Raw genomic sequence first — 24,292 nt, 5'->3', positions numbered from 1 at the left:
CAGTAGCTCTGTTAGTCTGTTAAAGTGTGTTAACAAAAGTTCTTATCCTTTAACAAAAGCATTTCATGTTCAGAACTCTTGGAGCAAAGGAGCGGATGTGAGTAAAGGAACTGATGTGTTGATGCAAAGTCCCTCAGCGTGTCTTCCAGGGCCTGCCTGTCCCCCTCTGTTGTGTAGAGTGATACACGAGGAAATGGCTCCTTCATCAAAAGTAAACAGAGCCAGTTAAATCATTGTGTGCTAACTGTGCGGGTAGGTGTTGGGAGAAAAGGATGTGTTCCTGGTTTTAAAAAAAACTGTCTAAAATATTTGTAGTTGCGAACGTTTTGGTGCACTCTGTGTGTGAGCTGCGCTCTCACCATCTGTTCTTTGAGCCATAATTGTGCCTTCCGCAGTCGTCACACATTTCAGTGTGTGGCTCTAGCAAAGAAATCAACCTCCTTTGTTGGGTTTCATGAGTCTCTTAAATGCCCTTTCCTTAGACCTATGGCACGATGGGTTGAACTGAAGTCTTTCTCAGACTACATACTACCTCTGGAAAAAGTGTGTTATTGGGATCATGGAATCTGAGGTTGTGTAAGATGAATTAATAATTTAAGCTTCAGATATGTTTGATCTTAGAGGGAAATATGCAGGTCAGGAAGCAACAGTTAGAACTGGACATGGAACAACAGACTGGTTCTAAATAGGAAAAGGAGTACGTCGAGGCTGTATATTGTCACCCTGCTTATTTAACTTACATGCAGGGTACATCATGAGAAATGCTGGGCTAGAAGAAGCAAAAGCTGGGATCAAGATTACCGGGAGATATATCCGTAACTTCAGATAGGCAGATGACACCACCCTTATGGCAGAAAGTGAAGAGGAACTAAAAAGCCTCTTGATGAAAGTGAAAGTGGAGAGTGAAAAAGTTGGCTTAAAGCTCAACATTCAGAAAACGAAGATCATGGCATCCGGTCCCATCACTTCATGGGAGATAGATGGGGAAACAGAGGAAACTGTCAGTTTATTTTTTTGGGCTCCAAAATCACTGCAGATGGTGACTGCAGCCATGAAATTAAAAGACACTTGCTCCTTGGAAGGAAAGTTATGACCAACCTAGACAGCATATTAAAAAACAGAGATATTACTTTGCCAACAAAGGTTCGTCTAGTCAAGGCTATGGTTTTTCCAGTGGTCGTGTGTGGATGTGAGAATTGGACTGTGAAGAAAGCTGAGCGCCGAAGAATTAACACTTTTGAACTGTGGTGTTGGAGAAGACTCTTGAGAGTCCCTTGAACTGCAAGGAGATCCAACCAGTCCATCCTAAAGGAGACCAGTCCTGGGTGTTCATTGGAAGGACTGATGCTAAGGCTGAAACTCCAATACTTTGGCCACCTCATGTGAAGAGTTGACTCATTGGAAAAGACCCTGATGCTGGGAGGCATTGGGGGCAGGAGGAGAAGGGGACGACAGAGGATGAGATGGCTGGATGGCATCACTGACTCGATGCACATGATGTGGGTGAACTCCGGGAGCTGGTGATGGACAGGGAGGCCTGGCGTGCTGCGATTCATGGGGTCGCAAAGAGTCGGACACGACTGAGCGACTGAACTGAACTGAACTGAGAGGGAAATGGCTTGGGGCAGATTAAATTTTTATATGTATCGTTTTAGTTGTAGTATATTCATTATGTTTTCTTGTTTGATCTTACTAGCAGGTTCCAATCCTGTTGTTATGACTTGATATATTGATCCATCTGAAGACTGGGAATGGAGGGGATTGACTGTGGGATAAATACAGAACTTACCTAATACAGTTGTGTGTGCCATTTTACCATGGTTTGTGGCTAGTCTTGTACTGCTTTGAAGGTAGATAATCTGATTGGGTTGTCAGTAAGTAATTGTATGAATGAAGTATATGTTATGACTAACTGAATTATAACTTTTCTTTCAAGGGGCACAGATATCCACAGATTCTGGTTTCATTACTATCTTGTTAAGTATGAGCAGTTATTCACAAACAGCACCTGATTTGGAACCTCAGTTTCGAGGTGGAGTGCGAGGGCCCACGCAGGGCTGAATTGTGACAGCACAGGGCCCTTGGGTTCCCTGGGTCGTCGTCACTTTTCCTATCTGCAGTTGGCTTAGATGGTCATCTTGCGTTTGAGTTTCAGCCACAGACTCATCCAACTTGGCTGACTTTTGGTTCTACTCCTGTTCCCCCCACCCGGGAATGTTCCCTTCTCTGCAGGTTGCCTCTCTAAAGCTGCCTGCCCTTCAAGACCCCCTGCAGACTACTGCCTCCACGAAGCCTCCGGAGCCACCCGGCCAGGGCGTCGTCGTTCAGCCCACCCCGCGCTGCTTACCTTTCCTTGGGGGCCCCTGCTGCCTGTGTACAGGCACATGTTCCTGTGTCTCCCACTCGTGTGTTCTCTAGAACCTTGGCATAGGGCTGCGTATACAGGCCCTCTTCACATGTGTGTAATTTGAGAGGCAGGATTAATAGAAATAGAACTCTGAGGGACTTGGGTCAGTTTGTCACATTTTCTTGATGGGTTGTATATTATTTGAGCACCAGCAACCTGGGTTCAATCCCTGAGTCGAGAATATCCCCTAGAGTAGGAAATGGCAACCCACTTCCAGTATTCTTGCTCAGAAAATCCCGTGGACAGAGGAGCCTGGTGTGCTACAGTCCACAGGGTCGCATAGAGTTAGACACAGCTGAGCAGCTAACAGTTCACTTCATGACTTCAGTTTCTAAGAGAGTCTAAAGCGACAGTTAACTTTTTCACTCACTGATTGTTCAGTGTAAACCCGACCTGTTTATGAAGGTCATGTCTGGTGCCATAGGATAGCCAAGTTTCTCCATGGAAAGCAGCTGGCTTAGCTTGTTGGCTAAATTGGGTATGAACAGAGTTCAATTTAAAGGTGGGTTCTTTAAATGGAATTTCTTTCGGATGGGTTTTCCTGGCAGAATGCAGTGTTAAGCTTATTAATTCACAGGTTGAAATGTCTTCACTGAAATATGGTTTTCTTTAGCACAGTACTAGCTTTTAGTTATGTCACAGTTGCATTCAAAGGTTGGTTAAAAACTCAAAGTACTGTTGCCAAGCTCCCAAATTGCAGGCTCAGAAATCCCTTTTGAAAGAGGAAGGGTGGGCGTCGGAAGGTAGGAGGAAGCTGTCACCGAGAAGCGGCCCTCCTCGCAGAGGCGAGTGGAAAAGGCCGTAGGGCTGCTTTCTCCGTCGAAACGACCGCGGTGTTAGAGAGAGCCAGCAAATGACTGCAGTGGTTATTTTTCTTCCAAAAGTAATTTTTCCTTTTAAGAGGAAACATCAAAGAACATGCCTCTCCCTCTGAAGCAATTACTTCTGGAAGAGTTACTTTCCTTCAGCCTTTCTTGGTTTTTGTATTAGATAAATATTGAGTGTGATTAGGAAATGACTTGATAGTACTGCAGATAGTTGGCAAAAAAAAAAAGGCATTTGAAAGTTCCCTTGGCTCTTCTTTCTGATGAAGTGATTGGAACCTAGTGGTGGTTGAAACGTGGGGTTCTTCCTCACTTCTGGAGATTTCCTCCTGTAGAAATAAAATGGAAGGCCTGCAGGTGTGGGCTTTGTCCCAAACAGGGTTTTAAAAATAGGGTCACTTTGTAAAATCGGGATTTAGAAACCAGAAGCTTGAGTTCCCTGGGCCTGTGTCTCACCTCCGAGCGACAGCAAGCCGCTGGGGGAGGCGGCCCCGTGAGGAGGGCCCCCGGGACTGGACGCCTGGCCTCTGCCTGGACTGGGCTGTGGGCGCACCTGACCTCGTAAACAGTTTCACGGGTGAATGTGACCTGTTGCACTTAATCAGTTATATGCAGAGGCACCGCTGGTTTTCGTGTGAATTTTCCCTGTTAATATTTTTCCCAACTTTCTGTTTTGAAAAATTTCTATTAAAAAAGTTGATAAAGTGTAGTGAGTACCTGTACACATTTCACCTAAACTAACATGTTTGTTTTATTTTGTTCCTTCCCACACATACACCTTTTTTTTTCCCCGTAGAACCAACCACTTGAAAGTAAGCTGTGTGTATCTTAACACTTTTGCCCTAAATACTGAAGAATAGATGTTCTCCTATGTAACTGTCATTATCACAACTGAGAAATCTGACACTGATAGAATACTGCTACTTAATATGCAATTAATACTACTTAATATGGTCACGTTTCCTTAACTATTTTCTAGAGCTATGTTTATTCCAGTCCAGGAGCCAGGGCAGCATTGCATTCGATAATCCTGTCTCTTCAGTTGTCTTAATTCTAGACACTCCCCTACTTTCTTTGTTTATCAAGACATTGACAGTTTTTCTTTTTTCAAATTTTTGGCCACTCCCATGGTGTATGGGACATTGGTTCCCTGACCAGAGATTGACCCCACACCCCTTGCATTGGAGGACGGAGTCTTAACCACTGGACTCACCAGGGAAATCGACAGTTTTTCTTTCGTAAAGGTTTGGGCTGGTTGTTTTGCAGAATATTCCATAAGTTGGGTGTGTCTGGTTGTCCTCTTGATTAGCTTTAGTTCACAGTTTGCATCACGAAGACTCGTGCTTGTGTGTGCTTCCGTGGCGGCGTCCAGCAGATTGTCAGGTGGTCCCCGTCATTTGGTGAAGGTGATGTCCGCTAGGTCTTTGCGTGGTAGTGGTTCTGCTGTGCCTTTGTCACACATAACTAGCAGGATCATAGTTTGAGGCTGTGGTGTCTTCCAGCAACTCCCTTTCTGTAGCATCCCTTGATGATCCTTGCTTGAATCAGTTATTATAAATTGATGGTTGCAGAATGTGGTTTTTCTAATCATGTCATTCCTTCTGTGATTATCGGATGATCTTTTCTGTTAAATTTTCTTTCCTGCCCGTTTTTCTTGAGTATTTCTATATGGTTTGTAATGCTTTATCACCTGTTTTCTTTCTGGTGCTCCAGTTATCCGGGGATTGACAAGGGGAACCCATTCGGGCTGGTTCCCCATCAGTCATTGAGCACTTTCTTGATTTCTGGTAAGAAATGCTTCAGACTCACCTTGACCTTTATTTGCTCCAGACTTGTAATTAGCCTTTTCTCCAAGGAGCACAGCTTCCTTTTTAGTAGGGAGTGGTATTTGGAAAATAGGAACTGGATGCCAAGTTTGCTTATTGCGGCCGAGGTGTCATATCTTCTAGGCCCTTCCAGATAGAGCTAGAACGTAAATGCTTTTAATAAAATATTTTAATACAATTAGAATGCTTCTAATTTTCAGAGGCTTCAGAAACTTTATAGGTTTTGGTTTGTGCTGAAAAACTAGGGTGGCGGTGGTGGTTGTTTAATCACTAAGTCATGTCCTACTCTTTGCGACCCCATAGACCGTAGTCTGCTAGGCTCCTCTGTCCATGGGATTTCCCAGGCAAGAATACTGCTGATAGCCTGAGCAATTTCAGAGACTAAAGTTTTGTCAACTTCTTTCAGTCTTCCTTTCCCTTAATCCTCTAGAAAGTTAGTTTTCTGTGCTAACAGAACACAAAATTCAATAGCCTCACATATCTCCTAAAGATAAGCCAGGGTACGTGAGCACAGAAACACAAAGCTGGATTCATTGATTTATTTAGGAAGCTCTTATTCCATATTTCAAAAAATGTTTGTTGAACAGTGACTCTGTTTCAGACAGTGAGTAAGGTCCTTCTTCTGGATAATCAAAGAGAAGTAGGACTTGGTCTCTGCCCTGTAGCCAAGTGGAGGGAGGAGGCCAGATGCTTACTAACCAGTTTCCACACAGGCTGAGTCTTGGAGAGGAACATGCCGACTCCTGTGCTAGTGGCTCTTTAGCCTGGATACCTCAAATACCAGCTGGTTGGGGCACACCGAGGTGAAAATGAATGTCTCAGCGAGTACCCGTCTATGTGGAGGGATAGATTTACAGGGAATGGAAAGTTTTTTCTGTTTTAAATTCAAGGCTAGCCTGTGTGGGTAATGCCTTATGCTGACCACTCTATTTCAGGAATTTAAAGGATGTTGTGGGTATTTTGCAAATGATATAATAGGTACTTAAGTGGTAGAGGGCCGAGTTTAGGTTGCTTCTTGCCAAGGACTTACTCTACCCTTTATGTCACTTAAGAAGAATTGTGTTTTTTTTGAAGCCCTTGTAATCTGTTTCTTGACATATCATAGTGCTGGAATGTACAAAGCCTTTTTTTTTTTAATGTAGGAAAATTTAGAAGTCAGTTTAGACAATGTCAGTGTGTAGAACAAAGAATACTCAGCATTTTTTTTTTCTAGAATTGTGTGTGCAGTGCCTAATACTAACAAATTTTAGGGCCTCATTGAGGCCTTAATTATCCGAGGTATGATCTCAGCAGTTGAATAAACTTCTTAAATGTTGTTTATTATAAAAGGCATGAAGAGAATTTTCCTGTGATTTATATCCCACGCTAGCAGTTAACGGGATTCAGAATATATTTGAATGAAGGGGAGTAGATAAGTATGAAGAATGTATTTTCAAGTCCCAAAGTAAAAACATCTAAAAAGCAAATGCAGTTGGTCACCACGTGAGTTCTGCCTCCCTTCCAGACCAGATGTGACATGGTGGCACCCCCTCCTTTCCCACGAGGAGGGCAGCTCCAGGAAGGCAGGGCCTTCTGTTGGTCCTGGTCCCCGCAACCACACACACACACACACACACGCGCCCACCCTGGGGGCCTGGCCACGTGGTTGGGTGCTGAGCAGGAGCGTGGCAGTCAGGGTCAGAGTGCAGATCGCCAGTTCCCTCCTCTGCTGGCTGTGGGTCCCCGCTCACCCTGAGGTTTCCTCAGAGTTGCACTCCTGGGTTCTCTGTCCTGAAAATGTTCTCCCCTCATCACTGACCACGCACAGACCTTTCCACTGAGGCCCAGTGTTATTCCTCCTCTCCCTTCAGCCTTCCGGAGCCTCCACCCCTCCAAGCTGTTTACTCTTTTCTCCTTGCGCCCTTAGAGCACTTGCCTATTCTTAGGACACTTGTGTGTTTCCCTGACTCCATTTCCTGAACTGTCTGCTTCCTCTTCCCCTCCCTCGCATGTTGCCTAGCTTGGTGCCTTTTAAATAACATGGACAGCAGGAGTGCGGCATTCATGTTTCAGACTGGGGAAACTTGATAATGTGATGGAGAGAAGATGAGACACATACAGAAGACCGAGTCACTTGAAATGAAATGGTCGTGAGCATCCTGGGTGGAGGAGCTGCCCAGTTGCTCTGGTGTTGCATGGGGTCTCTTGTGACCGCCTGTGGAACTTCCCCAGGAAGACTGACTTTTTAGCATGACAGTGCTCTGAAACTGCTGCCACTCTTTTAGAGGTAAAGTCAGGGCAGTGTGTGCCACCTCCGCACTGATTAATCTTTTCAGCACTGTAAGTTTCTTCCTCAGATCTGTGCTTGGTTGTCATTAGTTTCCAGATGGGATGTCTCAGTTCCCCTTGTCATGTTTCTCCTGCAGCCTCAGAGGGGAGTAGCATGTCGGTCACCTCGGTGCCTGTCCTTATGGGGAGCAGAGCTGAGAGGCGAGCCCTGGGTTTCCTCTCTCAGGTGTCTTCTCCCCGCCGTGTCCTGTGGTTTCCTGCTCACCCACACCTGTGAGCCACTGGACGGCTTCAGTTATCTTTAGATCAGTAATCCTCACGGATGGCTATGGAGCAAACCAAATCTGGTGCCTGTGTGCATTTTCTAAAAGTTTGGACAAATTATATAGCAAATCTTCTTTAAGTTTTTGTATTTTGAAATAACGATAGACTTACAGGATATTAATAGCATATTATTCCCAGGAAATACTATGGAGCGATTCCACAGGCTCTTGACTCATTTTTCCTCCCGACAGTAACATCCAAAGAGACTGTCGTTGAGCATCATGTACATCCAGGATATCAGCACAGTACAGTCAAGAGACAGAGCGTCTCCCAAGGGTTCCCCTCCTGCTACACTGTTACAGTCCCACTCACTCCCCGCTCGTCCCCTGGCAGCCACTAACCTGTTCTCCATTTCTACAAGTTTGTCATTTCACAAACGCTACAGGCACTTCCCTGGTGGTCCAGTGGCTCTGTGCTTCCACTACCAGGGGCCCACGTTTCACGTTTGATCCCCGGTCCTGGAACTCAGATCCTACAAGCTGCATGGTGCAGTCAAAAAATACATTTTTAAAACTACATTACAAACATATTTAAGTTCATAATCCATTTTGAGATAGTTTCTATAAGTATGGGGTTCATCAGGTTCCTTTTTTTCTCTATGGATGTGTAATTTCTCCAGTAATATTTGTGAAAAGGCCATCCTTCTTCCATTGAATTGCTTTAGCAGCTTTGTTGGCAGAACACCAGTGCGGGGCACATTTGGGTGGGTCAGTTTGTGGCTCCCTGACCCACCCACGGAGCTCTGTGTCTTTCCCTCCACCTGTGCACACAGTCTGGATTCCTGTAGCCGCATATCGAGCGTTCATACTGAGATGGGAAGGGGTGCTTCCCAACATAGTCTTCTTTTCCAGAATTGCTTTAGCTATTTTCGTTCTATCGCCATTCGGTGTAAGTTTTAAAGTACTCTTGTCCATAAGCTGCAAAAGAAAATCTTGCTGGGATTTTAAAGGAATTATGTTAAACCTCTCTATCCATATGGGGAGAATTGATATCTTTACTGTGTTGAATCTTCCAATCCATGCACACAGAATGTCTTTTTCTTTCTTCAAATATTGAAAGTTTAAGGTGTAAAGATGAAGGGAGCTGTGATGTAACTGTTGGTGTGTATGAAGAGATGCCTTTATTCCAGGGACACCATCAGTGCCAGACTGCCAGGCTGTATCTTGGTTCAGTTCCTTTTTTGCAAAATTGTATTCACAGGCCTATGAAAGGAGGTTCCCTACGTGTCCTTTGATTCCAATGTTTGTGGACAGTGACACTGTGAATGAATTCAGGAGTGAAGATGGGGCTATTCACGTTATAGAAAGGCGCTGCAAACTGGATATAGATGCTCCTCGACTGCTGAAAAAGGTAACTGGAAAGGACACCTTAAAAGGCAATCCCCCCAAAACCAAAATGAATTTGTGCTTATTGCTTCTGTTGGTTGCAGTTGGGTGTTATTCATTAACCCTTTTTTCTTTCTGTTTTGAAGATTGCAGGAGTTGATTACGTTTATTTTATCCAGAAAAACTCACTGAACTCTCGGGAACGTACTTTGCACATTGAGGCCCATAATGAAACGTTTTCTAACCGGGTCATCATTAACGAGCTCTGCTGCTACAGCGTGAGTAGCTGCAGGGGGCGGAGGTGGGAGGTGGGGGCGTGGTCTTCTGAGAGCCATCGGGCCCTCGCGGTAGGCAGTGCGTGTCTTTGTCTGAGAGGGCAGTTCTCCGTCACACACAGTTACTGGTTTCTAATGCGTGGGATCAGCAGGGTGGCAGCTGGGGTGTCCTGCAGGATGGACTACATTGTTGCAGCAGTTAAGGTGGCCAAGTGATGCCCTGGTTTGTTCTTTAATATGAACATGCCACATCGTTTCTGGCCCACGCTAACACTTTTGAAATGTGTGTCCCTCTGAGATTGGATCTGAGTGCATTTATCTGCCTCCCGTCTTGCCTGCTCACCACCCAGAGCAAGAACTTCTCTGACCGGAGTATTGGAATAACCCAGTAGGTCTCTCGCTTCCTCCCTCACCTTCCTATAGTGTATCCTTGACACTGAATCCAGAGTGATCCTTTTAAAGTGTGTCAGATCATGTCATGCTTTCTCAGGGCTCAGAGCTCTGCAGTGTCTGCAGTTCACTCAGAGGAAAAACCCACAAGCCTCACAGTGGCTCATGAGGCCCTGCATTTTCTCTTCCTCTCTCCTCTGTGTCCTGGCTGCCTTGTGCCCAGGCCTGCCCGCCGTCTCACGGCCTCTGATCACGTTGGTGTGCTTCCCAAAGGGCCCCTGGTCTCTCTGCTCCCTCTGCCCCCAGACCTCCGCTCGATGCCCATCCTTGCCTCTTGCGGGCTTCGCTCAGGTCTGCCTTTCGACGAAGCCAGCCCTGAGCGCCCCGTTTAATTCTGTGAACTGCCCTCCAGTCCTTTTAACCCTGCTGCCAACTTTCCTGTTTCCCATAGTGCCTCTCTTCCAGCACTGGTTTAACTTCTTACCTATTGTGTTTATGGCCAACTGCCAGTCGTCTTCTGCTAGACTGTAACCCTCACAAGGCAGGGATCTTGGTTTTGTTTGTGATAGAGAACACTACTCGGTAAATATGGTGAATAAATGAATGATACTACCAAGCATGAAAATAAAGCTCTCCTTTTAATAGTCATTTTTAGAATATTTTAAAAATATTATTTGAGCCTTTTCATAATTCTGAATCTCTCTGTAATTTTTCCGTCTGCTCTTTTCATGATAATAACATTGTTAGTAAAATAAGTGTTTTTTTCCCCCCTTGGTACCAGTGAACTGAGGAGCAAATATTCTCAGTCATCAGTATAATTAATGAGAATACTTTCTCTTTTACCTGCAGGTTCACCCTGAAAATGAAGACTGGACCTGTTTTGAACAGTCAGCAAGTTTAGATATTAAATCTTTCTTTGGTTTTGAAAGTACAGTAGAAAAAATTGCAATGAAACAATATACCAGCAACATTAAAAAAGTGAGTGTCCCTTGGGGTTTTATGGGCAGGAGTCTCTTGAGATGGTCCAAGCTGGTCCCTTCAGGAGGCTGGGGGTGGGTTAGTCAGGGGTCCCGGTGAGTGAAAGGGGAGGATGGGGGCCACAGACTGCGCTGGTCGCTGGTGGAGGTCAGGGGCGAGTGTGCGGCCGCTGGCTGTGGTGCTGCCTGCTCGGAACTGCAGGGAGAGGTGGGGACTAGGGTCCGGGGCCCGCTGGGGGAGGCCTCTCAGGTCCCTCCGAGGCCTTGGGAGGTGAGGCGCGTCTTCCCTGGAAGAAGCTCCCTTCTTGTTTTCCTGCTGCTGCTCATCAGCGTGGCATTTGGGTGTCAGATGTTATCATTTGGGGTTAGGGGGTGCTTTCCCAAGGCTTGTTCTCGGTGCTCCTGGAGAGCGTTTGGATTGACACACAGAGCACATCCTGGGCACAGGGCGGTGAGCCAGCGCTTGCAACTGGTGACGTAACACTGTCCGAGACATGGTTTCCTAGGCCTCTAGAGAAGGGGAAGTAAAATTATGGGGAAAAAACCCACAGAAGCATTTGGCTTTTCTTTTTCCTATTTGTTCTGTAGTCACTCAGTTTTCATCATGGTTTTCAAAACCCTTGAGGAGTGAGTAACTTGAAAGCTCAGTGTAGTAGTACTAACCTCAAAACTGGCTTTGCTCCCAAGGGCAAGGAAATCATCGAGTATTACCTTCGTCAGTTAGAGGAAGAAGGCATCACATTTGTGCCCCGCTGGACTCCACCTGCCGCCGCCCCCTCTTTGGAGACGTCCTTGTCCTGCAAGAAACCAGCAGCGTCACTGACTGTCGTCGTGCCTGACCCCACGCTCAAGGAAGGGCTGAGCGGCGAGCCCCTCAGCACCCCGAGTGGGGCAGCCGAGCCCACCGCAGGGACCCCGGACGGTGAGTCTGCAAGGGGCCTCATTCTAAGGGCAAGACTCCAGGCTGACCTGGAACCCTTGCCTCTTGGGACACATAGCTATGACACGAACAAAGATGGATCTTATCACTGTCCCCTTGCCTCTGGCTTACATAACACATTCATTTTATTTTTTTCTTAGAATGAAGAAACAAGAGTTTTTTAAAATGGTCAGGAAGGGGTTAACACAGTTATATCATCAACCTACCCATTTTCGGCTTCCTAGATGCCAGGCACTCTTCTGAGCACTTTGTGAATGTTTGCTCATTTAATAATAGTCCCTTTTAGGTAAGAAATGCTTTTGTCTTTGTTTTATAACTGAGTTAATAACTAAGGCTCAGAGGAACCAAGTGACTTTCATGGAGAGACACAGCTGTAGGTGGCAGGCTCCACGCCTTTCTCGTGTGACACACACACACACACACACACAAACCCTTTTTGATTGCTCAGTGTCATGCCCAATGTAAAGTAAGACAGTACAAGAAAATTCTGCCCTCAGAAGTTCTGTTGAATCATTGGCATTTATTTTTCCCTGCCTTCTCTGTGGCTCAGCTTTGCCCTCTGAATTAAGTATTATTAAATATTGATAACAGCCGTGATATCGTGAATAGAGTTGATACTTGGCAAACAGTGGTGACTTGGCGGCAGCTGGATGTGTCTTGGAATGCGCACGTTTCCTTGTGCTTCTGCGGTGACTGGGTTTAGACAGTCACCGGGGGGCCCTTTGGTGGCTGGTTAGAGTCCACCGTCCCCCGTGGCTCGTTTATCTCTGACTCCTGGACCACATGGGAACGTCACCGAGTGGGGCAGTTTGGAAGTCTTCAAGTTCCAATGTTCTTATTGTTAAGAATGTCCGAAATTGATATTCTAGACAAACTAGATGCAGACTACATCAAGAGATACCTGGGCGACCTGACTCCACTGCAGGAGAGCTGCTTGATCCGGCTTCGCCAGTGGCTCCAGGAGACCCACAAGGGCAAGGTGAGCATCTGCCCGAGTGTGCATCCAGGCACGTGTGCAGGGGTGCCGTTGTTCAACCTGGACGCCTGGTCCTGTTCGAGTGACTCACAGTCAATGTGCCTGATGGCCGTAGGTGGGAATGTCCCTCTGGTCAAAAAGGCACTGGATCTGTGACCCCGTGTGCGGCGTCTGAGTCCTTTGTAGCGAGTTAGGATGCCCTGCTGTGTATAATTAGCTGCGTATTTATAGATGTTACAGAGAATGGCCTTAAAAATAATTACGTATCAAGTTACAGTAAAAGCAGTGTTGTAAGAATTAATTACAAATATTCATTCATTTTACTTTTCAGAAGGTTTGGAAGTAGTTCACAGGTTCTTCAGAGATTAACTGTTGGGTTTTGGGACTTCCCTGATGGTCCAGTTCAAGGTTAAGACTTCGGCTTCTGGTGCAGGTTAATCACTGGTCAGGGAGCCAAGATCTCACGTGCCTTGTGGCCAAAAAACCAAAATATAAAACAGAAACAGTATTGTTACAAATGTTATACTTTAAAGAAAAGGTCCACTTCAAAAAAAAAATCTTAAAAAAATTAACCTGTGCTTTGATTTTGTGGTGTTTGGTAAGTAAGCCTCATAACGAATTAGCTTTTTTGTAATCTCACGGGGGACCAGTGTGGGACGGAGGCAGATCCACGTGTCTGGGTAGTTCCTGGCCTCCTGCGCTGGCCTGGTGTCCAATTCTGCCGGTCTTGGTCTCCAGCGTCCAGTATCCAAGGACTGTTTGTATCTGTTCGCGAGAACTCCCCCGCTGTGGTCAGAGCTGCCGTTGTTGGGCACTGACCGTGCATTAGACTCTGGTTTAAGATCTTTATTAAATCCTCCCAGCAGCCCCATGAACTGGTGCTATTATTATCACCTGTTGTGCACACACACAAGTTCAGTAACTTGCTGGGGGCCTTAACGTCTAGTGACTGCTGGGGTCGGGCTTTGAAGCCAGGCCACTTGGTTCTGGGACCGACATTCCCAGCCACTCCCGTGTAATGGTAGTCCTTTCTGAGAGGAGACCGTGCATCTCGGTGCTTTATTTTCCCAGGAGGGGGGGCAGGTGGATGCCAACTGCATGCCCCCCTCATCTGCACCTGCAGCGTGGGCATGTGGCCAGGGACGAGGACAGCCGGGCCACGGGAGACCCAGACACGGTCTTGGCCTTCTGTTTCCCTCGGGGAAAACTGTCAGACTTGTCAGCTGCCAGGAGTGGAACCTGAAGAAGGCTCTGGGGTGTCAGGACACCAGCGCCGCTATCAGAGCCAACAGCACTGCTCTGCGTCCTGCGTCACTATCGCGTGTAATACTGTGCCGGAACTCGCGCAGACCACAGAAGCTGGCGGGTTAGCTCAGTGAGTCAGAGCAGCTGGAGTTTAAGAAGTTCCTTACGCCTTCACTCTCCTTTGCTGAAGCTAAAACGGGAATAGTCTAAAGATTATTCAGACTAATAATGCAGATTTTCTAAAGCATTAAGGAAGGTATTTGTGGTAGTGGCTAATTTTAAATAGTGTAATAATGCAGCTCGGTCTTCAGTAAGAAGTGAGACTTTTTAGAGTCTTATTCCCTTGGTAACTTGCTTTTTCCCATTAGCAACTTTTCACATTGCTTAGAAACATCTCTTTCTCTCAATAGATCCCGAAAGATGAGCATATTCTCCGGTTCTTACGCGCCCGGGACTTCAACATCGACAAGGCCAGAGAGACCATGTGTCAGTCTCTGACTTGGCGCAAGCAACACCAGGTGGACTACATCCTCGATACCTGGCACCCGCCCCAGGTCCTGCAGGACTACTACGCGGGCGGCTGGCACCATCACGACAAAGGTAGCTGGGACCGTGGCATCGGTACCCGTGCTGAGAGGAACAGGGGCCTCGGGTGTGCTGTCCCTCCCCTTCCCCGTGTGAAGGAGTGGGCGCCTGTTTTATTGCCGCTGCCCTGGGGGTGCCCCGCCGAGTGGAGAGGGAGGGCCTGAGGCCACTGCTTCCTGGCTACTCGCTCCCCCCGCCCAGTAGCCTGCTCCACTTCATTCCTTAATCAGGTGGAGTTTGTTTGACTTAATTTTTAAAACTCCGAAGGCTGAGTTTTCGCAGGAGCAGAGTGCTAGTAAAGGTGCTTTGCAGTGGCTTAACCCGTGCAGTGTCTGTAACAACGCGTAGCCAGGTTTTGTACATCACAACAGGAGGGTTCTTAGCTCTACCTGGGGAGTGAACAAAACGTAACCAAGAGCAGCATCCCTAAATGAACGATCAGATGTGGGGCCATCTGGTCAGACTGCTCTGCACACGACACCTGCAGGACAGGCTTCTGGCTCAGTTTCGGTGGCAGGTGGAGTGGGGTTACTGCACCGAGCCCCGCAGTGGAGGTGCGTCAGTGCGCGCGGGTAGAGCCAGAGGCCGAGCTCCGCGGGGCTCGCCTCACCCCAGCGGGGCCCCGCTAATGACCTGCTCCATCAGTTGGCTTTTGTTTTCACCTTTTACAATTCTGGTGGGAAAAGACCGGGTGGGCCTCCTGTAGGCATTGCCGAAGCCAGCTGCTGCTTCCCAGAGCGGGAGAGCGCGCGGGGCCCCGTTGGCCTATGGGGGCGCCCGTCCCCCGGTTCGGGTCAGGAGCAGTGCTCACGCCGCCTGTCCTTCCCCTGCAGACGGCCGGCCCCTCTACGTGCTCCGGCTGGGGCAGATGGACACCAAAGGCCTGGTGAGGGCTCTCGGCGAGGAGGCCCTGCTGAGATACGTGAGTGTTGCCTGCTGGCTTCACTTCCTTCTCTGTCGGCGGGGGTGGGAGGGGACCATGGTCCTGTAGCCACAGCGTGTATCACTTTGATCATTAGAAAGGAGGACCTATTTATAAATTCTACAAACTTCAAAAGAGGGCCCAAAAGTTAAGAAAACGGTTTTCACTGTGGGGAAGCACGAACACAGCCGCGGGCACAGCTGCTCCAGGGGGCGTGGGGGTTGGGCCGGGCGCCCGCTCCCCCAGCCGCACCCCCAGGCCGATGTGGGTCCTGCCGCCTACCCTCGCTGTGCTCTGGGGCCGCCTCTCGTCAGGCCTCTCAGCAGTGCTCTTGCACCAGCACAGCGTGGTCCTGGCTCTGAGCGTCCTTTGTCAGGGCTGTGAGCGCCTCCTTCCCTGTCTCCTCAACCCCTCCCCGGCAGGCTGCACAGCGTGGGTAGTCCCGAAGAGAAGAATGTTAGCCTTAAAGTAGAAACGAGCAAGCAGAACCTTGAAAGGCAGTGGAGAAGCCGTCGTCCCACATTACCCACTGTGGGCATTTTGTGCCTCTTCTGTGGTGCCCAGCACTGTGCGTGTGCTTCCGTGGGCGCTCCCGCACACATGCACACAGGTCTACGGGTGGACTGCATGTCGGGGAAGGGCTTGTTACTCCAGCTCAAAGGGGTCCCTTCAGCCAGACTTGAGGTCGGTTGTCACACTGCCCTTTCTCTTAGCTGGCGTGTGAGGCTTCACTGTGTTGCCACTCCGCCGACACTCACCTCCGACTCTTCAGACACGCTCGCTCTGGACGTGCCTATGAGGGAGCGAGCTGCTGCTTCCGTGATGTGTTTTGTGTGTGCGGCCGTGTCAGGACGTAGATGGCATTTGGCTTACACGCCTCCCTGAGGCACATGGTGTCGCCGTCACCCGCGCAGCCGGATGCAGCCGCGTCGGCCCCTTAGACTGATGGGCAACGTCTCTGGCTCTTGTACACAGGTTCTTTCCATCAACGAAGAAGGCCTGCGACGGTGTGAAGAGAACACTAAGGTCTTCGGCCGGCCTATCAGGTAGCTGCTTCTTCCTCCGAGCTTGTTTGAAATAGGAGTCACGTATTTCTAGTTGATTTTTAAAAAGCCAGACTCTGCTTTGGTTTTTAGGACCAAGTCTGAGTAGTTACTGTTTTCCATGGTGTCCTAGCAGATGGGACAGATAATCGCGTGGGGCGTGTGCTGCAGTCAGCTGCGGGGCGGCTGCTGGGTTTTGGTGCTTCTGCCCCAGGTCTTGCTGTCCTCTCGGCCTGCGTGGGTCGGCCTGTGGTAGTTTCATGGTCCTTGGGAGTCCAGGGTCCCAGTTGCTTGGTTTTTGCTCTGCTTTTTTTGGTGCTGAGGAGGTGGGACAGAAGAAAATGATTCTCTGCTCTTAAACCAAACTTGCAGTCATGGTGGACTGTTCTGAAGACGTGCAGTTGTTCAGAGGTGGGCCCTGGGAAGGGTCTGGATGGTTGACCAGCACAGAAGTTCCAGGAGGGCAGGGACTCTGAGGGCTTTTGTTCACTCCCGTGTTTCCGGCCCCTGCCGCAGCGCTTGACTCAGTAACGTTCAGTCACATGTGTATTTAAACGCCGTACGCACGCCCCGCTGGGTCAGTAGAGGGGGCTCAGCAGGTGCAGGGCAGCACGTGCCTCCCTGGATGGATGGCTGCACCTTTGATCCTGGTTCCCTAGCCCTTGGTGGCTTTGGTATTTTGGGGATTGGTCCTATTACACGCAGCCCACGTCTTAATACAGGCAGATAGCGGTAGAGTTCATTACACTGTGATTTTGAAAACCCAGTGTGTTTTTGGAAATGGACACTAGCAACTGTATAGAACATAAAAAACGAAAGCCAGTCACCCTGGGCCGTGGTTTCCCGAGTGTGCGCGCGCTGAACAGAGCTGGTCTCACCTGCAGCTCCTGGACCTGCCTGGTGGACCTGGAGGGGCTGAACATGCGGCACCTGTGGAGGCCGGGCGTGAAGGCGCTGCTGCGCATCATCGAGGTGGTGGAGGCCAACTACCCCGAGACACTGGGCCGCCTGCTGATCCTGCGCGCCCCCCGCGTGTTCCCCGTGCTCTGGACGCTGGTGCGCCTCCGCGGCGGGCGAGTGCGGGTTCCTGTCCCTGTGTGTCTGTGACTCCAAGCTGTATCACTAGTTAAGAAACGAGACAAGCGTGGAGAGATCAAAGTGTCTCAGGTTATTTAAGGGAAGAAAGTTTTCCCGAGAGTCCGCACGTCATACACTTTGGACTTTACAGAAAGAGCGTATTGAACTTGAATCCCACCCCCCCCCCCCCCCGATATCAGCATGTAATTTTCACTCTTGAAGTACAGACAGCAGAGCAAGTATAACTGCGTGGTCTTTTCCAATTATTTGTAGGTTAGTCCATTCATTGACGACAACACCAGAAGGAAATTCCTCATTTATGCAGGAAATGACTACCAGGGGCCTGGAGGCCTGCTGGATTACATCGACAAAGAGATCATTCCAGATTTCCTGAGTGGAGAGTGCATGGTACGTACGTACGTAGGCAGGTAACACGTCTGACTACTCACAAGGGCAGGGAAGGTGGGTGTGGTTGACACAAATGATTTTCAGAACTTTTCGTTTGGATTATTTGTCTTTCAGTTTGGGGGTTTTGGCTGGCATCTGTCTGATCCTGGGTTAAACTAAACAGAGCCATTTAGGTAATTTTTGATAACATACACATTCTTCATTGTTAAACACTAAAGAGAGCTTGTTTTAGAATCAGTGTGATTGCAGCTTCCTTTATGCTCTCAGCTTTGCGTGAATTAGATTCTTTAACCGTTTTAGAGCAGCTGTGCATTTCTTTAAAACGTTAAAAAATCAAATTGATTCTCCAAAAAGGTTGCCCCGTGGATGATGTCAGGAACACATCTTAAAAAGGGTAATTAAGGGAGCTCGTCCTCTTTTATGTAATGCAGGATTTGAAGTACACTGCATGGCTGGGTTAGCAAGCAGATGGCTCCACTTCTGCCCCTGTACTGTGATGAGTGGGGCATGTGATGAGTCAGAGAAGTTTAGCTCCTTGAAGACCGTATGGCCCCGGGGGCAGGACGGCCTGATGTGAGGGCCAGGAAACAAGCCGGGAGCGGTCCACTCGCCCTGCTGACGCAGCAGGTGACGCCAGCAGGGAGTCCACTCCCCTTCACAGTAAATTAGACTGTGCGATGTGGAGGTGCGGCCACCCTGGCTGGCTCACGTGTTCAGCTGCTGATGGGAACTTGGGGGATCTTGGGGGATTCTTGGAGGAGTTTAGAGCTGAACTCAGTTCTCAGGCCTTCAGTCCCGCTCTGAGGAGTCGCAGATGGAACCACAGTGCAGTGCAGGGAGCTAGTGAGCCAGGGGACCCCCACCCAGCTCCCCTGAGATTAAAGCTTGGGGTCAGATCTGTGGAGACACACAGACGCAGTGTATCAGAGCACGACTCAGGTTGCTCTTCCAGTTGCAATGGAAGCAGCGGGGCTGGAGTGGGCAGAGCCTCCACTCCCCTGTGCTGTGTTAGCAATGGTAAGAATCCCGTAAGAGCAGAGATCTACCCCCATAAGAGCAGAGGTCTCCCCGCTCAGGCTCTTAAGGCTTCGGCTTGGCTCTTCTGTGCCACCGTCGGGCTGGCGTTGAGGCTGCATTCGCTTGTCTGACACCGTCCAGCTTGCCGTCACTGCAGCGGCCTCCCTGAGTCCTGCCGCCCTGCCCGTCGGAGATGGCCGTGCTTCTTCCTGTGTAGTCACCTCCCAGGGCAGGTACCACAGGAAGCACTTGGATTTTAAGAACTCGAGGGTTCAGTCATTATATCCGGGTCAATTAGGACATTCATGAATGTGCAAATTCTAATTTAGCCTGTTTCACGCAAATTCGAAAGGTGCCGCTCTTTATGGGTTTTTGGCTGGTGGTGTGGACTGGTCGTTTGACCCGGCACAGACACTAAACTTCCCCCGTTACTTACACATCTTGCCCTTACTTGCACATGATAGAAATAGCGCCTGTGCTGTAGAGAATAAAATTCTTCCTCACATAGCGTTTTCCTTTGCAGTACAATATAAACACCCAGTGCTGCTTACGTAAACCAGCTTCAGTAGCTGGATGCTGTCCCACACACGCACTACTGTGAGCGTTGTGGCAGATCAGCCTCAGCTTGTTCTCATTTACTCAAAGTGAGACACGTGTGTTTAAGTGGTTTTTCTCAATTATTTTGCCTAAGTAGTGCAGGGTATTTTACGACATGGCCAGTGTTTCCCATTTCCTAAGCTAGGCTCCGCAGAGTTGAGCGTGTCAGGCCGGCGTGTGGCTCTCGGGATCGGCCTCCGTGGGCACTGCTCTCAAGCCGTGTTTCCGTTTCCAGTGTGAGGTGCCGGAGGGGGGCCTGGTGCCCAAGTCCCTGTACAGGACCGCGGAGGAGCTGGAGAACGAAGACCTCAAGCTCTGGACCGAAACCATCTACCAGTCTGCCAGCGTCTTCAAAGGGGCCCCGCACGAGGTAGGGGCCGGGCTGAAGCCACGGGGCCTGGGTCTCCCCTCCCCCCAGGGGTTCTTCTGTGGTCTCCCCAGTAGGGGGTCGTTTAGGAGAATCAGATGCTTTTCCCCGACTTGCTCTTGGTCTGCACTTGGTCTGCAGTTAAGGTAGCTGTCGATGCTGGCAAGCAGGCTCTCGCAGAGCAGACCTTGGCTGCCCTTGGTCAGGGCCCCCAGGAGGAGAGTAGGCAGGCGTCTCCACGTCCGGTCCACCCAAGACCCTTGACGCACGGGGCGCCTCACAGATCTCCCCCGGGGGGAGGTTTGTAACTTCTCAGTTTAATGTTTTCAGCACTTTCTGTGTTTTCTTGACTGGGTTTGGTTATTTACTATTTTTTAAGGAGTTTGCCCGTTTTCCTAGTCTGGTGGTGAGGAGAAGCTCACGCCATGCGTTCTCTCCTTGCTGCCTGTGGTGGTGCCTGAGCAAGGCCGTGCCTGTTTTCACACACGCGTGCGCTCTGGTGTCATGAGTGTCTCTGCACTGAGTGGTCGTAGTGCACTGAGTGGGCTCGGCCCATCCTGGGCTCCGGGCCGAGGTCTGTGGCTCAGGGTCGTGGGATCCCGCCGGGCTGAAGCTGGCTAAGCTGACCCTGTGCTGCTCCTCCATGCTTGGCCGGGGTGCCTCCCTTACCACCACCCGAGCCTCCTGGGGTGAGTGGACACGATGCTGTGGTTTGAATGAGCGGAGACGGGCTTGAGGTGCCTTACTCCCAGCCTCTTTGGGGGGAGACAACTGCATCTCAAGGATTACTTGGATTAATTTCTTACTTGGAGGCTGCGTTCTCGTCTTTGCTTAGGTCACGGTCGCGATGTCCCGGTCGCGATGTCCCGGGTAGGGAGCTCAGTGTGCGGTGTGTTCTTGTGGGTCGCAGGGTTATCTGTGAGAGGGTTTCTACGTCAGAACACTGAAAACTTCGGCTCTGGTTTGAGGGTTCAGTAGGACGCACATCAAGGACGGGGGTCTCATGAAGCGAGGACTGAGTTCCTCGTCCCTGCCGTGAACGCAGGCACAAGGGGCCGGTCCGCAGAGGGGCTGGCGTCCCAAGGAGCTTGGCCCGTGGAGCCCGTGGTGTCGGTGCTGCCGCTGTGCTGGGATGGGACAGGGCTCGTGTGTGTGTGGAATCTGCTCTTTAGGGAGAGTCTGTGTAGCTACAGAGCCGAGGCAGGGAGACCACCAGAGACTGCTGGCCGGGAAGCCGGCACACCGCCTGCGGCACTCAGCGAGCGGCTTCCAGGGTGGGTGGGGCGTGGGGCTGGCTTCTGCCGAGATTTTTTAGTGAATACATAGCTTTCCACAGCTGGTTTTAATTATCACAGTAATCTTTGGAAACTGTAACTTTGATCATTCCCTGCTGGGAAGCTATACGGGTGCTGCCTGAAATTCAGCTTTTAGATTGGCACTCGACACCCAGGGCCTTCCCCACCCAGGCCACGCGGCTCCCTCCCACCACCCAGCCTGGCGGCTGCGGGCAAAGACCCCTCAGCCTGTGCTCGCCTCCCCTCCTCTTGTCCCTCCCGGGCTGTTTACTCTGGGACCTTCCCTGTGCCCCTCAGCCCAGAGCAACCCTCGGAACCACTTTTGTGCTGTTGAGCGTTATTTCTGTTTTGTATCAAGGCCTTTTTTACAGCCAGGACCCGGTAGCCTAGAATGGCATCTAAATTGCATGTTCAGGACACACAGGCTGCAGGGGGAGCTAACGGAGCCCGGAACTTGATCGAGTGCCGAGTCTGGCCGAGGAGGCCTGCGGCTGGGACCCCCCTCCCCCAGCTGAGAGGAGAGCTGGGGGGCGGTGGGGACGTGCTGCCGCGACGCTGGCTCACAGGCTCATGTTCACTGTGGCAGGCTGATGCAGCCAACCTCTCCTTCCAGATTCTCATTCAGATCGTGGACGCCTCATCGGTGATCACGTGGGATTTTGACGTGTGCAAAGGGGACATTGTCTTTAACATCTATCACTCCAAGCGGTCACCACAGCCACCCAAGAAGGACTCCCTGGGGGCGCACAGCATCACTTCCCCAGGAGGGAACAACGTACAGCTGATAGACAGAGTCTGGCAGCTGGGCCGGGACTACAGCATGGTGGAGTCGCCTCTGATCTGCAAAGAAGGGGAGAGCGTGCAGGTAGGGTCCCCTGAGCCTGCCCACAGCCTGGCTTTTCTGTCTGGAGAAGGAAGTCTTAGGGCGGTGGCCGGGCGGTTCCGTGTGTCCTCTTAGTCAGGGTGATTCAGGAAGCCGAGTGACTCTCAGAAGAACTCTGCTCAGCAGAATCCATGACTTGTGTCTAGAGCCATGAATTATTTCTGGAGATGTTTTCACAGAAGCAAACAGAAGGAGGGAGAGGGCAGTCAGTGTACACACACTGCTGGGATTCAGGAGGCTGCTAAGATGACCCTTGACCCAACGGCATTGGTCTCCTTCTAGAAAATCACTCTGAATAGAAGTGAGATAAACAAGGACATAGGGAACTGTTAACTGTCATGACCAAGCATTCTCATTTCTTTGCAGTGTTCCATCAGTTCATTTAAAACGTTGGTTAGTTATTCTGAGTGCCTGAGCTCAGAATGGTAGTTCTCGGGAGTTTCTGGCCTTTATATTAGACGCATGATTTTGCTGCCTTCACACTTTTCAGGGATAAGCCTGACAGTGTTTTGGTGGTCTTAGAAACACTGAAAAGAGAGTATTCAGTTTTAAAAATAATGAACGTTTGAAGCTGTATCACACGGTCTTTAGTTCCAGAATTAGGGGGAGAAAGCAGTTTTCACAGATCGTCATTCAACTTTAGACTGACATCCTTTTAACCCGGGATATGCTGGTAAGGTCACTAGAAGCACGTCAGAGTGTTGGCTGGCCTAGGAAAGCTTTTTAGACCCTACCGCCTTGAGGGTAAGCAGAGGACCCCCCCTGGGGGCTTCCACCCTTTGGGCACCTGCTTCCTCCTCCGCAGGTGGGGGCCTGGCTGCAGGGCCCACCCCTGGAGGCAGTGTGAGACTGGCCTGATCACGAACCAGGGTAGCTGGCCCCTTCCCTCACCGAGAGGGTCAGTAATCGACGCTAGATCCGAGTGGACAGAGATGTCGTCCCCTCGGCGTCTGTCCCCGTTGTGGGGGCTCCCGGAAAGCAGGTGGTCCTCAGCTGTGCCCCCCGACTCACTCCAGGGCTCCCACGTGACTCGGTGGCCGGGCTTCTACATCCTGCAGTGGAAGTTCCACAGCACGCCGGCCTGCGCCGCCACCAACCTGCCCCGTGTGGACGATGTGCTGGCCTCCCTGCAGGTTTCCTCCCACAAGTGCAAGGTGATGTACTACACCGAGGTGATCGGCTCCGAGGACTTCAGGTACGGGAGGCCGGGTTCTGGGCCAGGGCAGCTCGTGATGTCACACAAGGGGTTGGGGACCGAGGGGAGCGAGGGGGCAGGGTCCAGCTGGAAGGCAGTTGGCGGTCACCAGGGGTCCTCACGCCTCCCCTTCCCGTGCTGCTTACAGAGGCTCCATGACCAGCCTGGAGTCCAGCCACAGCGGGTTCTCGCAGCTCAGTGCCGCCACCACCTCGTCCAGCCAGTCCCACTCCAGCTCCATGATCTCCAGGTAGTGCCCAGTGCTCGGAGGGGACGGCCCACCACCTCGGACCGCCGCCCACCCGCCGCCGAGCGGCCACGTTGTGTGAACTGCTCTGGCCCTCTAGGTAGCAGATAGCTCTGCAGATGGTAAATGTAGTCACTGACCCCGAAGCTATCTCGACAGGTAGTTGTAACTCTCACTCCATAGCCATAGATTTTGTATACAGTGTGCACAAAATCCAATCAGAGCACAAGGGCTCTCTTCAAAGAAAAGTAGTTTATATACCAGTTAAGAGGTTGACTTTGTCTCAAACCTGGATGCAAAAAAAAATGATTCCAGCCACCTCCTCACTGTCCCTCAGTGGATGAAGCCCCTCCTCCACCCGTCCGAGGTGACCCGCCTTCCTCCGTGGAGCAGAAGCTGCCAACTGGTCCCCTGCCCACAGCTGGCCCCCGCCTCCTCCCTGCCGGTGGTCGACGCGCTCCGAGGGCGCTGACCGCCCTCTGGGTTCCTGTTCCTCTGAGTAGTCGCCGCCTAACTGGAAGGACTCAGGGAGCCTGTGGGTGTCCCGACCCAGCTCTGGGACCAAACAGACCCGCTGTTGTAAAGTGGGGGCTGGGGGCTCTCGGGGACCCCCCATGATGCCAGGAAGAACACCGCCATCATTAAACATTATTTTCTCTCTCCTCCCTTCAAACCTTTTGGTACTTTGAGAGCAGACTTTCTCTGTCCTGAACGTGGGCCAAGGGCCGCCTCCTCCTCTCCTCCTGGTGTGCCTCTCTTCCTTCCTGCATGGCTCACTTCTGAGCTCCTCCACTGGCCTCCCTGGGCCCCTCACAGCCGGGTCGCAACAGCGCCCAGGTGGTCCTTCCTGCTGCTGGAGGTGTTTCAGGGGCAGCGAGG

At 50.4% G+C, this 24,292-nt stretch overlaps 1 protein-coding gene across 2 annotated transcripts in view; it reads left to right on the top strand.

The window, feature by feature from the left end:
- Positions 1-24,086, top strand: part of SEC14L1 (SEC14 like lipid binding 1) — a 47,775-nt gene extending 23,689 nt beyond the window's left edge. The window contains exons 3-16 of one of the 2 annotated variants that reach the window (XM_059877968.1): positions 8,850-8,999; positions 9,121-9,252; positions 10,489-10,617; positions 11,304-11,538; positions 12,426-12,535; positions 14,188-14,377; positions 15,196-15,284; positions 16,260-16,330; positions 17,212-17,383; positions 17,678-17,812; positions 19,662-19,796; positions 21,675-21,953; positions 22,988-23,166; positions 23,315-24,086. In XM_059877968.1, the coding sequence (XP_059733951.1) occupies positions 8,850-8,999; positions 9,121-9,252; positions 10,489-10,617; positions 11,304-11,538; positions 12,426-12,535; positions 14,188-14,377; positions 15,196-15,284; positions 16,260-16,330; positions 17,212-17,383; positions 17,678-17,812; positions 19,662-19,796; positions 21,675-21,953; positions 22,988-23,166; positions 23,315-23,420 (2,112 nt within the window). In that variant the 3' untranslated portion in view covers positions 23,421-24,086. 2 annotated transcript variants of the gene reach the window in all.
- The last annotated feature ends 206 nt before the right edge of the window (positions 24,087-24,292 follow it).

The sequence above is a fragment of the Bos taurus genome, chromosome 19 (genome assembly GCF_002263795.3).
Source record: "Bos taurus isolate L1 Dominette 01449 registration number 42190680 breed Hereford chromosome 19, ARS-UCD2.0, whole genome shotgun sequence".
Lineage (NCBI taxonomy): Eukaryota > Metazoa > Chordata > Mammalia > Artiodactyla > Bovidae > Bos > Bos taurus.
This window is presented reverse-complemented; position numbering and strand designations above follow the sequence as displayed.